Raw genomic sequence first — 14,999 nt, forward strand, 5'->3', positions numbered from 1 at the left:
GCAATACTGATGTGTAATTTACGTCACAGTATGTTTTTATGAAATAGTTTGTGGCATTTTCATTTCTATTCCGGATGGAATCTTGTTCTCTCTCCCTTCTAATCAGGCATTTAATTTATTTTTATTATTAATATTTTCCACTCCTTGTCTTGGCATGCCTCCAATTTAACAGCTTTGATGAGGGGGAAAAAAAAAAAAGCAACCAACAACTGATCCTCCCCCAACCCCAGCTCCTCCCCAACATCAGTTTAACTGCAAATGTATTTTCCCCTTTGATGTGTACTTACTCTGGGTACTGAGTTTACTGCCTTGAGAGAGCTTGAGAAATATGGTGGGACACATTACACATTTACACAGCGTTGTAACCAGGAATTGATAAAGTTGACGTACAACTTTGGAATTTTAAACACTTTCAACCAAGTCAGGCTATTTAGTCTCCTTCTCTGCTGTCTTTTGCTTTTACGAATGTCTTTCTGTATAATGTCCTGTAATTAGAACAGGAAATCATTGAGTAACTGTAAGATGAATAAGAGCACTTAGACTGGAAGGAAAATTACCTTCCGAGAAATTATATTCTCTCTCTCCTTTTTTTTTTTTTTTTCCTGCATGTTACAATGTTGGTAATGATAGTAACAGCTGTAGCTACTCTTATCTGTAGAATTTTCATGCTTAGGTTTTCTGAAGTAAAAAAAAAAATCATTTTCAGTAATAATCAGAAATGAATGGACAGAAAATAGGAAATGCCTAATTATGACAAATATTCAGTGTCACAGCAGAGCAGCAATTAAATGGAAACTTCAATATAATTGTCAATAGCAGTAAGAATTGGAACAGTGCCAGGTATATAAAGTTGATGCTTTGCCGTGGGTTGGTTGCTAGGAGCACAGTGAAAAGTATAAAGCTTTGAGAAAGGAATGTCTAATGTAATAAAGTAACAGAAAGAAGCATAAATCATTGTAAGAGCCTCTCATATTGACATTATTTTACTTAAATTGTCTCAAAACTAGACATCAAGTTTTATAACAGGAGCAAATTCATATTTGCTTGGGGGGAAAAAAAGAACACTGTATGTTGTCTTTGAAGGACTGGGGACTTTGTGTCTCAAACGTAGCCTTCATACATATTTGGAATCTTTTAAGTGAAAATCTTTAAATGTTTGTTTCTATTGGCATCCAAATGCATTTGCCCTAATGCGATTAGAGAACTAAAGGGCAAAATACTTGGCAGATTTTTCAGTTGAGGTAATTAGGTGCAGGAAGGAACATGCATACTTTTTCCACCAGGCTCTATAAAATCCTGGTGCAAAGATTTTTTTTTAAGATTTTTCTTTTTAAGCTTACTGATGTTAGAAGTAGATTATAGTGGTTTTCAGTAAGCATAATAGTGTGATGTTTCCGAAACAAGCCTTCCCCTTCTTCCCCCAGAATGAAAAAGAAAGTTACGTTTCTAAATGTTGTGTAACAGATAAAAGCAAATTTCTCCTCCGGAATTTATGTTTTCAGCCTCCTGTGCATTTGGCCACCATTATCTGTTTAAAAAAAAAATAGCATTATGGATATTTGAAAGTCAATGCTCCATTAATTCATTGTGTTTGCTATTTCATGCATCTCTCTTTGTATAAAGACAACTTGAGCAACGTGCTATTCAGAATGAATGCCTGCTCTTACCCTGTCCCCCCCCCCCACCCCTTTCCCATTCCCAGCCCAACTCCGAGGATTAAAGCAATGGTATACAGTTACTGTTTGAAAAGCTTGGGTGGAGTCTCACGTTATAATTACAGTTTCTCTGTGGAATTCTGTTTTGGACTTTGAAAATATATAAATAAGTGAAAAATTGACATTGAGAGAGGTTAACAAAACGTGTAATTATGATATAAGCACAGGATTAGAGTAATTTTGGTTGAGCATTACAAGCAGTGTACTTTAGGTATTAACTTTTAATAGGCAAAATTCTTTTCACTGAAGTTGAAATGAGGTTTAGTAATTTTGGGTCTCTTATTCCCTTTGAATATTTCATTTAAAAATATTTCACTTTCTTTTTTGGTGGGGAGGGGAATTGAGAAATGGGATGACATTTTAATAGAATATCATAATATGGCTTAAAATTTCAGTCTTTGGTACCAACAATTTATTGCTGATCATTTTCTGTTAACAGAAATCAAGTAATGCATACATAATCCAACCAACTATAGCTGACTAGAGTGTGTTAGAATAAGATTCCTTGGGGTAATACTTTGATTTCTTTTCCTATGTGGGTGTGGTTGAAAGAAAATCTTTGTTCCAGGAACACTCTGTTTATCTTTCGCTAAACAAATGTGCAATTTATCCATTCTTTATTCATTCTTAGATTTATCTGCTAGACCTATTATGAATTGGAAAGGGAAAAATATCCTATGCAGTATTTATTGGCAGCCTCTGTTTCATGGGTAACTGCATAGGAGTGTTTGTTTATATGTACATGAAATGCAAAAGGAGGAAAGTAGTAGCTGAGGAATTTAAATAAGAGTTCTTGAAAGGGTTGTTTGGCTTTATTTGTTTCTTAGTGTACTAGGGCAAAATAAAATGTGACAGCTGTTGAACAATTTAATAGTTTTGTAGCTGTATGAGGAAGACGTTAATTTAATGCAAAGGCTTAGGGGGAAGTTATAGGATCATGAGTTTAGATCTGGAAAAGTCTTCCAAACTCATAATTTTATTCTCTGCTTTACATACTTTCCTGTGAAGGTGACTGTACTTGGGAGAATAAAATTCTTCTCCAGTTGACTAAGCATGTCTACCAAATTCTTCTAGGGTAAAGTTTCTCTGAGGTATCTTCACTCGGAGAAATTTTACCCTAGATGAATGGTTGGTTCTTTCAGATCACACCTTCACTATGGATCTTCTCTTCACTCTCACCTAGAATGTTTTCTTAACTTTCATGGAAGTCCTGAGGGTCTCATGGCTTTGTCTGTTTTTGTTGTTGCTGTTGTTTTTTTGTTTTGTTTTGTTTTTGTTTTTTGTTTTTTTTAAATTAAGGACAATTCCTTTCATGATGTCTAATTGTAAGGTTGGAAATTTACCTCTGTCCAAACAATGCCAAAGTTCTGGTCCAAATGGATGATTCTTTTCATAAAGAGCAAAAGTATCATAATTTTTTGGTTTGGTAGTAGTAAGTAGCATTGCCACATTAAACCAGGTCCCAGCTGGACCTCTAGATTCTTAGTATGGAAGAGGTTAATGAGGCACAGGGGTTCTGGGCTTGCACAACCTGAAGTTGGCTTTAGTTCCTATTATATGGGTAGAAAGTAGGAAGCTGATATACACAATCCTCCACTTATCCATGGAGGATACATTCCAAGACCCCAGGTGGATGCCTGAAACTGCAGATAGCACCAAACCCTATATATGCTGTTTTTTCCTATTAATACACACCTGTGAAAAAGTTGAATTTATCAGCTGGGCACAGTAAGAGATGAATAATAATAACTAATAATAAAATTGAACACTAGTAACAATATACTGTAAGAAAAGTTATGTGAAAGTAGTCTCTCTCAAAACACCTTATACGGTACTCACCCTTGTTCTGTGATGATGTGAGATGATTGGATGCCCGAGCAAGGAGAACAAGTGAGGTGGATGATGTAGGCATTGTGACGTGGCGTTAGGCTACCACTGACCTTCTGATGATATGTCAGAAGGCGGATCATCTGCTTCCAGACCGCCGTTGACCACAAACCGCAGAAAGCGAAACCGCAAAAAGCGAGACCACTGCACATGAAAGATGTGTCAGTGCTGCTAGATCATTACAATGTGACCTGCATGTTCCCAAATAACAGCAAGCTAACTGAACCGGAGTAGAACCTGGCTTGTAGCTGGCTGAATCCTACAGTTCTTGATGAAACAGAGGTTTTGTATTTTACATGACCAAAAGCCATCATCCTCCTCCCTAATATTGTAAGTTGCTTAAATTTCTAATAATAATATGTCAAATAAACAAAGATTTTCTTTCAACCACAGCCACATAGGAAAAGAAATCAAAGTGTTACCTTAATGATAATAATTTTGCTATTATTAGTATTTGTGACATTTTGTCATAATGAAAAGCCCGTCAAACTTGGAATTAAAAGACCAGGTGGCAATCTCACCTCTGTCACTTTGCTTCCTTGAGATCCCGAACTAGTCACTTGGGTGTCTGAACTTGTTACCCCACCTCTGAATTGGGGGATGTTCAGAAGCAGTAAATCCTACTAATAGGGTTGTTGTGAGGAACAGAAGAGATGTGTTTTGTGAAAGACCCTTGTAAATTTTTGTGTTCTATTATCAGTACTACAAATCATAGTATTTCTAAACAAATAGTCCCTCTGTCCCTTGTATTTTTGGCTAAGAGAGCTTGTTTTCATTTGGGGTCTTCTGTAACACCTACAACAATCTGGGAAAGTGGCAAGAAGAAGGGAATTCGGTCCTATATTCTTTTCTGGATACAGTGGGGGTTTTGATAGAAGCATATACCTAAAAACAAGTTATAAATATATGTATTCTTGGGAACCCCAACTGAAGATGCTTCAACTTAACAATTTTTTGACTTTACAATTGTGTAAAAGCGATATGCATTCAATAGAACTGTACTTTGAGTTTGAATGTGAATCTTTTCCCAGGCTGGCGATATGGGCACAATACTGTTTGGTGCCTGCCATCAGCCCCCAGCCACAACTCCCAGTCAGCCACACGGTCACGAGGGTCAACAACTGACACACTGGTAACATTCTGTACCCACACAACTATTCTGTTTCTCACTTTCAGTAAAGTACTCAATAAATAACATGAGATATTCAATACTTTATTATAACATAGGCTTTGTGTTAGATGATTTTGCCCAATCTCAGTGTTCTGAGCACATTTAAGGTAGGTGAGGCTAAGCTACGGCGTTTGGTAGATTGGGTGTATTCAATGTCTTTTCAATTTAGGGTATTTTCAACTTATAATGGGTTGTCGAGACATATTCCCATTGAAAGTGGAGTGTGTATGTGTGTGTGTGTGTGTGTGTGTGTTTACACATACATACAGAAACAGAAATCAAAACCCAAACTGAATAAATTATTATACATCTGTGCAAAAGCTAAATTCAGACTCTGAGGTAGTGGTTTCAAAGTTTAATGTGCATGAACTACTTGGGAGCTTGTTAAAAATGTAAATTCCTGGGCCCTAACCTTCAAGATTCTGAGTTAGTGGTCCTCGATAGGCCCCTAGGGCCTGCCTTTTTAGTTACTCTATGCGATTCTGATGCGGGCAGTCCTGGGAGCACTCTTAGAGGTAATATCTCCAAAATGAATGGATATCATAGGACATATTTCCATGACTTGGACCAGAGGGAAATTGCTAGCTTTTCTTCCAACAGAAAGAGGATTCATGGCTTGGCTTGTGTTTTGGGAACTGCATGAAGAAAGAGGGATAAATGTTTGGAGCTAGGATGAGGTGAAGAGAAAAAACAAAAACAAACAAACAAACAAACAACAACAACAAAAACCAGGTCATTTCTAAGCACGAAAGATAGCCAGGGAGCAGATTCCAGAGAATTAGGGAGAGGTTAGAGATGGCATTATCATGAAAAATGATCAGAGAAAAACAGAAAGAGAATGAAGGGACAAGAAGGAAGTGAAATGGTCCCAAGAATGCAGGTGACATCTTCTGCTATAAAACTAACCCTGAAGCATCCATTCTTCTGCCATCATTCCACCTGAAAAGCAGGATGCCCTCCATTTCAAGACCACTTGGAGAAACTAGTGCAACCATTGCCCCCGTACAGAAAGCCAACAGCACAACCAAGATAGAATTTTGGAAGCTGTGTATAGATTTGCACAGTATTTACTCTTTACAGACATGGTATTAGGTGACGAGCATGCTGAAATAAGTCCTCAGAGTCCATGGTTATACCCTCTCTCATCCACAATGTCTTGGACAAATACAGCATAATAATACAGTTGACACGTTGGGGGCCGCTTCAGTGGTCTGGAGTTCTGATGATGTTTGGTGGATAGTTCCTATAAAATTCTTTGTGCTTGAACTCTATAGAAAGCACAGATTTGAACCCAAAGTGTGAACTAGGGTCTGGGTCTGCCATAAAAATCTCAAATTTAAATGCCTTGGGGCATATTTCAGCATCTTAAAAACTGTACTTCATTTGGGGACTTGCCTTCAATGTAAACATATTTCCTTTTAATTCAGTATGGCAGCTGACAAAGTGACTACCCACAACCAGGCAGGAGTCTAAGAAATGTAAACTGTTAAAAGATGTCATCTTAAAAGCAGCTAAACATCTCCATTCTCAAAGAAGCCTCCAGCCTGAGGAACTAAGTGAACATAATTAGAAATACATCTGGGTATTGGCCTCCTATCTGAAAAGGTCACATGCACACCTTCCACTGGTACTGGTTATATTCTATCATTTGTTCTGTCCTGACTCATTTGTCTCCCACTGGTTACCAGATGGCCACGATAATGTTGGTATCCTTAACAACTGTCTTGTGCAATTCCCTGCAGCATGGTAAGGACTCAAAATATTGAGTGTTTTCCCTTTGGATAAGCCAGTGACATATCTGGGAATTGCTTACAAACGCCCTGACGGAGTGGTTATAAAGAGTGATGGCAGACTGGGTCATGGAGCCTAAATTCAGCTTGACATTGTGCAGGTGGCAGGCTACCAAAGGGGAGTTTTTGCCATTTCTCAGGCTTAAGATGAAGGCAGGATTCCTCCATGCAGAATCTGGTTTTTATAAATAATCACTTAATATAGAGAGGTGTAGATAAACATTAAGATCATTGTAAAAGAGAGTTTCATTAAAGTGGCTGAAATGTTCTGAGCTAAGTTGGTTCTGATGGAGCTGTCACAAGGATGCTTGGGGAGTCCTCTCAGCATGGTTCTCTGAGATGTGCCAAGTTACCAGATGGATTGGAGGAACATTAGAAGGTAGGGGGTAGGAGAAGGGGGGAGGGCAAAGAAGGTGGAGGTATCAATCAAGTTGGGATAGATCATGCTGCAAAAACAAATAACCCCCAAAGCACAGCCTCACTTACAACAACAAAGGTTCCTTTTGTGCTTGTGTTCTGTGTCCATTTAGGATCAAGGAGGGGTCTCTGCTCCATGTGATTCTTACTCCAAGACCCTGAATGGCAGAGTAGCCACTATCTGAATCATTACAGATGCCCAGGACAAAGGGAAAGAGAGTGTTGTCAGTCAAACACTGGCCCCTAAAGTAGCCACTCACTTCTGTCACATTTTATTGGCCAAAACAAGTCACATGGTCACTTGACTCCAGTGGGCCAGGAAGCATGGTCTTTCCACACGACCATAAAGAGAACCAGAAATATTTGTTGAATGGCACTACCCACCATCAGATTTGATGATGATGCTATTTGAACTTATGGACATCTCTCTGGGGCCAGATGACCTTTACAGAGACTTCCAGCACTGAAAGAATATATAATCCAAAAATGTAGCAATACCAGACTCTGGAAATATGTATAAAGAAGCTCCACAAAATTCTGATTTTTCCTATGATGAGTGACTTTAATGCTTAAAATATATATCAGACTCTTTCAAAACAGTTTTTTGGTTCTGCTGCTTTCTGGTGACCCAAACATTGCTTAATCTGTCTATGAGATCACCCCATCTCTTTCTTTTCCCCCACTTTTTCTTTTCCCTACCAGTAACTCGAGGCTTTTTAGTGGAATTGGGTTGGTGAAGTGGGGCTGGGAGAATGCCCACGTCAGCCAGACAGAGACAAACATGACTTGGTAGAAGAGTCTCACTGAAGACACATTTTAATACAAAACCAGAGTGATCACTGAAATCATGCCATAGCCCGGACAGTTCTTTGTTGGAGGGAAGAAAGTAATGGGAGCTTTTTCTCGTTTGTCTAGGGGAGGACGATGAAGAAACCAACGTGATCGTTCTCAGCTACCCTCAGTACTGCCGGTACCGATCGATGCTGAAACGCATCCAGGATAAGCCATCTTCTATTCTAACGGACCAGTTTGCGTTAGCCCTGGGGGGCATTGCGGTGGTCAGCAAGAACCCTCAGATCCTGTACTGTCGAGACACGTTTGACCACCCAACTCTCATTGAAAATGAGAGTATATGCGATGAGTTTGGTGAGTCTTTTTTTTTTTTTTTTTCCTACCTGAAACTTGCGCGTGTGTGTTTAGTTCTTTTCGGTTCTTGGAAAGAGCGGTGATGGGGAACAAGGCTTATTTTCACAATCTCTGTGTGCCACCCCTCCCCTCCCCTCCCCCCAAAATTATTGTGGCATGAAGTGTCATTGCCTCTTCGGGAGCCTCTGTTTACCAGGGTAAAAGGTTATTATTTAGAATTTGTTGTTCAGTATAGGGTCCAAAGTTGCTTGGTCGACCTTGAAATTGGACTTTCAGACAAGAAGCTTCCGTGTTAGTTCTTTCTTCGAAGGCTTTGGCTATTTGGATACTGATTTTTGTTTTTAATTGATCACGCCCTTTTCCGTGTTATAAGGAACTATAAAAATGCACCAGTTGTGACTACTTCAGTACTATAAAGGTGAACAGATAGACTGATGATAGATAGATCCCCATGCCCCTTAATTTTTTTCATACATATGTATGTATGCACATATATATCCATCTTTGGTGGGCACAGTGTATAAAAAATATAGAAAGATTTATTTATATATCTATATTCAGATATCTGTGTATATTTTTATACTTATTTATATATCTATATTCAGATATCTATATATATTTTTTGTACACCATGCCCACCAAAGATGGATATATGCACACATATCTTTATCTGCATCTCTGCCTAGCTGATCAGTCATGTGTCTCTATAGATAGAAGTGAAGGAGGAGAAGAGATATACATTTGGGAGACCTTGCATGATGCAGTGAATGACTGGAGGCAAGCCAGGGTCACATCTCTCACATCTTCATTTTCTCATCTGTGTGTTGAGGAGACTGGATCATATCGTGGTCCTCAATAGGCTGGGCAGGGATATCAGAATGCCCTGGGGGTGCTTTATCAAGTTATAAATGTTCCCTGGAAATTCCTGTACTTACAGAGGCATGAAACTCCCCCACCTACCCCTTCTTTGGGAATTGCCACCATGGAGCGACCAGTATGATGACCGACCCATGCTGAATCTCTCATGGGTCCTGGGGTGAAGAAGAGTCTGAGACCACTGGCCCAGAGGGAGCACTAATGGGGTCCCCTTGAGTTGGAACACTCCTTGATTCCATTGGCTAATGCTTTCCCAAGGATCCCTAGTTTGTGGGTTATTCAGGTTCAGATTATTCTGCTAAACAATTGCAGGCCTCAGCATGGTTTGAGAAATCCACTGTATTCATGACCTTGGCAGCCTTCCACCTGTTTCAGGGGGGTATTGTACGTAGGGGTGAGGATGAGGGGATGATGTATAATCCAACGAAGAAGGGAGGAAAGAAGTAGGGCACCTAGGTTCATCGGACCTGGCTTTTTCTTTTTTCCTTACAAACTTTTTTGTCGGATGCCTTTCACAGCTCTGGCTTACCGAACGACTGCCATTCTATAAGAGAATAGTAGTGTTTCTATAAGTTATTTTCTCCTTGTTCCAAGAAGAATTGTTTAATACTCAAATAACTTTTGTATTCAAGTAGATGAATGTATCCAATACATTTTTTAATACCTTCTCTTTTCAGATCAACCTCTACAAATCTTCCCTTTTTAACACTTCTGTTTTGAGGGTTGTTTTTTTTCCCCCATATCCCTGACGTCCAAACCCCTCTGTCCTGCTTGCCACTGAAGAGGTCTGTAAATTTCTGACACAAAATAAAACTGAAAGAATGCTTTCCCTCACTTAAGAGTATTCAAAGAGCATCACAATGTAACATGAAAAATGTTTTAACCTTTTTGGCTAATTTAAGAGTTATTAGTCATTGAGCTTGAAAGCTGTTGTGTCTGGAATTGGTAATAGAAAGAAGTTCCAATTTAACAGTGATCACAATGGTTGTTAAGAGTTACTAAATTAGTTTTAAATGTTCTCACAAACACAAGCATCTGACTTTTGAATGTTTTCCTGAACTTTCTTCTGGTAAAGCTAATTTTAATGCTGTTTTTCTTCTCCAGCCTCTTAAGTGGAAGCTTTCTTTTGGAATAAAGGTACCTTTAAAGAGTTTTTAGATGGCTAGCCTAATCATTAGAATATTAGATTTTTCTTTAATCTTTAATATTAGTTGAGTTTGTACTTCGTATAGTATTTCATTCTCCTAAGTGGACACCCTTGCCCCCCGCCCCCGGGGAAGGGGGGTATTTTGACCTGATTTGCATACCTTCGCCAACATCCCTCCCCCACCTTCCATGTTGGGTCACACATCTAAATTTCCAGAAAACACCCTTTTAAACCTCCAATTGGTTGTATTTGAAAGCAACATGGGTTAAAGAGTTTGTTAAAATGTGGGGTTGGGTTTCTCCAACCAACTAACAGTTGGTAGGAGAACATAAATTTCATTAGCATTAAACAAATGTTCCTAATATTAAACACTGCCAGATGACTGAAGCACTTCTGTCAGATTACCGCGAGTGCCAGGGGGCCCACAGATGAATTTTCTACACAGTATATATTCTGTACCACACGTTTGGTGACTTCAGTAATTGGTCAAATGTAATTTAGGTAACAGTATGCCTAGGCTGTAAAAATCAAATTTTATTAGCCATATCACCAGGTGGGTGAATGGTGGAGCTGATGGCAAAGGGTTTATAGCATTTATCAGCTACACCTTTGACACATGGAATTCATAAATTGCCATAACGTACCTGCAAGGCCCTTCTCAAAAGGACAGTGTCTGCTTTCCTATGATTAAATAATGTTTGTTTTATTAACTAATATATTTTCTGCTTTCTCCTCTTAAATGGGATTATGGAGTGGGGGTGAGAGAGGGCGTTCAGAAGATAAATAAAACACGGTTCTTGCTTGCTTGGAGGATTTAAAAATCTAATTGGGGAAGACAGGATTAACACACCTGAAAGGTTAACTAATGTTACAAGAAAGTCAATGATTAAGTATTTGGTGAGTGTTGCAGAAAGCAAGCACAGGAGGAATTTAGCACTGGGCTGGCCAGGGCAGGGAGGGGGGTGATCCTTGGAGGGGGGTCAGGGAAAGCCTCATGAAAAAGGCAGGACTGGGTCTGGTTTTAAAGGACAGGGAGAGGGGCGCCTGGGTGGCTCAGTCAGTTAAGCATCTGACTTCCACTCAGGTCATGATCTCATAGCTCGTGGGTTCAAGCCCCGCATTGGGTTCCACGCCAACAGCACAGAGCCTGCTTGGGATTCTGTCTCTCCCACTCTCTCTGCTCCTCTCCAACTCGTGCTTTCTCTCTCAAAAGTAAATAAATAATAAAAACTTAAGAGAAAAAAAAAAAAGGATAGGGAGAAAGGCTAATAGAAAAGTTTTGGAAATACCTAGATCACTGACAATTCATGTCCTGACTCTCCATGTTAAGAATGGCTGCCTTCACCCTGGGTGAACCGTTGGCCTTCCCTTACTTGGTTTGCCCCCAATAAATGGACTGGTGCCTTCTCTTTACCAGGGGGACAGGAATATGAGTCTGTGGACCAGGGCTGGGACGAACCCAGGCAGTGGCTTTAGAGCCCAAACTAGGCTTTCTTGGGCAGAGATGACCCACATCCTCTGTGCGTGTGACAGCCTCTTCCAACTGCTCAGACATCATCCCCCCTCCCCACTGTTTCAATGTTGTCCACTGAATAACAGGTTTAATTGAACAATAAAAGTAAGGCTTTTAAATCTACAATGAATCCCTATAAATAAATTCTCCATGGAATTTTATGAAGCTGTTTAATGAAAAGTTTGATTAGAAACTATTAAAGAAAAATAGAATAGATGAAATTTCATCATTTAGTCCCACATTACAGTGGTGTCATTTTGATTTTTATTTACATTGAGATATTCAGAATAGAGTAAATATATCCTGGTTTTAATTAACTATCCTCCTTACTTGGGAAAGGTTATTTTAGGCTTGAAGGGTTTTGATAGCATACCATCTGCTTTCGTCCCTGTATTTTATTCAAGTCCCTTCCCTGCTTACAGCGCTGTGCGATATCTAAACCTATGACATAAGCATAAATCGAATCATATTAATGGCAGGTGATTGAAAAGCTTGAGCCTCGACATCCTGCCTGAATCCTTCTGTCTTGTCAGTTACAATGCTCTTAAAGGCAATGTGCTCTTTTCTCAGCACAAGAAAATGGACTATTTTTTAAACTAAAGCAATGGACTCCCCATTAAAGCATTGCGAAAACTGGTTGTATTGCACATGCAATTTGGAAATGAGATTATAATAATAATGAAGGGACAGTGACATTACGAATGACAATTTTTCTCATAAAAATCTCTCCCCTGTGCATAATTCCTGCCCCCACTGTCCTGTTAGACTCTCCTAGCATGAGGCATTCTTCAACCATCCCCCCACCTTGCTTTTACATCTTTTTATAATTTGATTCCTCTTTTGTAAAACGCATACCGTCATTTATATCATGCTATTGTCTGGACGGTAGGAAAAACACACACGTGCACCCATTTTGCCTATTTTCCCTGTTAGAACAATAAAATGCCTACCAGTTTGTCATGCGTGCTGTTTACATGACTATCACACGATTGATTTCACATGTGTGAAGTGTTGACAGCCAACTCCAAACAGAGGTGTGCACAGTACAGTAGGTACATGGACAACTTTAAGGTACCAGCTTTATCAGATGTAAGGTGGACCCAGTATATATAAATGAGATGAAATCAGTCCGTAAATATGGGTGGAACTAAATGGATTAAGATATGGTTAATTAAAAATATAACAAAAGATACGGTTTATTTTAGTCGGAGTTTTGAATTACAAAGAGACATAAGACATTCTCCTAAGTTCTGTGGGGTCGGTGTGTGTGTGTGTGTGTGTGTGTGTGTGTGTGTGTGTTCCCTGACCAAGGAATGGGATGGAGTTAAAGGAAGGATGTGGTAATTCACCAGAAAAGAGCAGAGATGAGATGGACTGCCATCTTGGCATTTGGTCCACGTGCAGGAAACCATGAGATCCTCTCCTCAGGGAGAAGGTGGCTACATCAGCATTAAAACATATCCTTTGCTGAAGCACAAGGAGCATGGAACCATTTAGGGGAAAGAAGTGCCAGGCTTATAAACAAGCACAGTATTAATCAAGTCTCGCCTGTCTGATTTGCTATTCCTCTGGGCAAGAGATGTAAGTCCCCTCACTTGTCCCATCTTTAAAACCAGGTAGTAATAGCTCATCGCCAGACTCAGACTAAATCTGTATCCGCTTGACCAAAAAAAAAGTCCTCATGGTGAATGAAGATTCTCTACTGTTTCTATTAGAACTTAGGACTTGGACAACTTAGAATCATCTACACTGATCTTGCTCTGTAAATAATAAAGGAACTGTTCCTCTAAGGCCCTGGGACTCTTTCTAGAACCATAATGGAAAAGAAAACTTTCCTACTTTCTACAGTATGTTTTAAAGAATCTTTTCTGACTCTGCACTGAACTTTCCATTTCTGTTTTCCTGTTGGGTGAAATAATGACATTCTAGACAAAAGAAGAAAAAGCCAAGGGAGGGAGGAAAACAGAAGAGGAATGAAACTTTGACTTATGAAAGAAAATTCAGGATGCATAAAATTATTTTGAAGCAGAGGACGAGCTGGACTGTGCCTCTTCCCTCTAAACATCACATGTTTTGCTGGAAACGAAAGGAAAGGCAGTTGTTTTGTTAAGGATCATGGGAATTTGTAAGTGAGTAAACATTTTTTTTTTCCTTGCCAAAGTAGGTTTCATGGTCACAGTGGATTTCGATGATCAAATGGCCTTGCTCCTGGCCCCTGTCCACATTCAGGCTTTTGCTGCCTGCCTGCAGTGCCCACCGATCTCCCAAATGATAACAAGGCAGATGTTTCTCTTTAATTGAAGCAGAGTGGAAAAGGAGCCGTGCTTCTTGTATATTGCTATTTATGCAGAAGACCTTAACCTTCAGAGATCTCTCTTGGAGGACTGTTTTGTCTTGGAAATTTTCTAGAGATTCTGTTTGCCATTAGATAGTGGCCTACCCAGGACCATGCTTGGTACTTTCTGTTTATTGCATGTGCTGCCCAAGTAGGGGCAGAGGAATGTTTAAGTTCATCATACAACGTAGTAAATGTCGTGGTATATCGGATGTGCTCAATAGTACAGGTAATGATTAACATATGGCCTTGGCTTCCAGGGCGCTAAGACACAAAGAGGGCTGGAGAGCAGACCTCCTGGGGCAGAGGCATTGGCAGCTAGGGTACCATCTCTGTGGAGGGTTAACAAACAGAATTTTTATGTTGTTACTGCAAGTTAACTTTCAGAGTCATGCTATATGGAATGGGTAGGATTCACGGATTTCTTTTCTATTTTTGGAACTTGAAGGGATATTTTAAAATAACTGTGGACTCCTTTTGTAGCCAAGGGGACTCAATGGGTTATTAAAAACTATTTGGACTCACGGGTACAATAAACTCTTGTTCACTCCAGAAGAAAGGATTTGTGTCTATATTGGCTAATATTTCACCTAACATTTCATTTAGAAAAGCAAGAAAGTTATATCCCATTACATTAGCAAGATCAACATATTCCTCTCTAGGGTGAAATAGATATTATTATCAGTTAACACACACACACACACACACACACACACACACACACCACAGGAAAGAACCAGGTCATTGAAAAATCACAGGCAAAAGTGCTACTTAGGGTAGGGATGGTAGAATGAGGATCAGAATAAGTCTGTATTCGCTTGATTTGTAAAATCCTCTTGATAGCAAAAGATACCCTCTAAACCCCTTCATTCTATCTGCTCAAGGAAATTGGATTGATTAAAGTTCCTTGGACTGTAGCGAGGCTGTCTGGGGATGCTGGGAGCCCACCACAGTGCCTGACACTCAGTACGTTCTTGTCCATTTATGCATTGCACCAATATC

At 39.6% G+C, this 14,999-nt stretch overlaps 1 protein-coding gene across 1 annotated transcript in view; it reads left to right on the forward strand.

Annotated features, from left to right (window-relative positions):
- The window catches only part of ARID5B (AT-rich interaction domain 5B), a 182,323-nt gene that overhangs the window by 82,284 nt on the left and 85,040 nt on the right, over positions 1 to 14,999 (forward strand). The window contains exon 4 of the mRNA XM_040485129.1: positions 7,896 to 8,126. Coding sequence (XP_040341063.1) covers positions 7,896 to 8,126 — 231 coding nt within the window. The remainder of the gene's footprint in view (positions 1 to 7,895; positions 8,127 to 14,999) is intronic.

This window comes from Herpailurus yagouaroundi, unplaced genomic scaffold (genome assembly GCF_014898765.1).
Source record: "Herpailurus yagouaroundi ecotype Mexico unplaced genomic scaffold, PumYag 163, whole genome shotgun sequence".
NCBI lineage: Eukaryota > Metazoa > Chordata > Mammalia > Carnivora > Felidae > Herpailurus > Herpailurus yagouaroundi.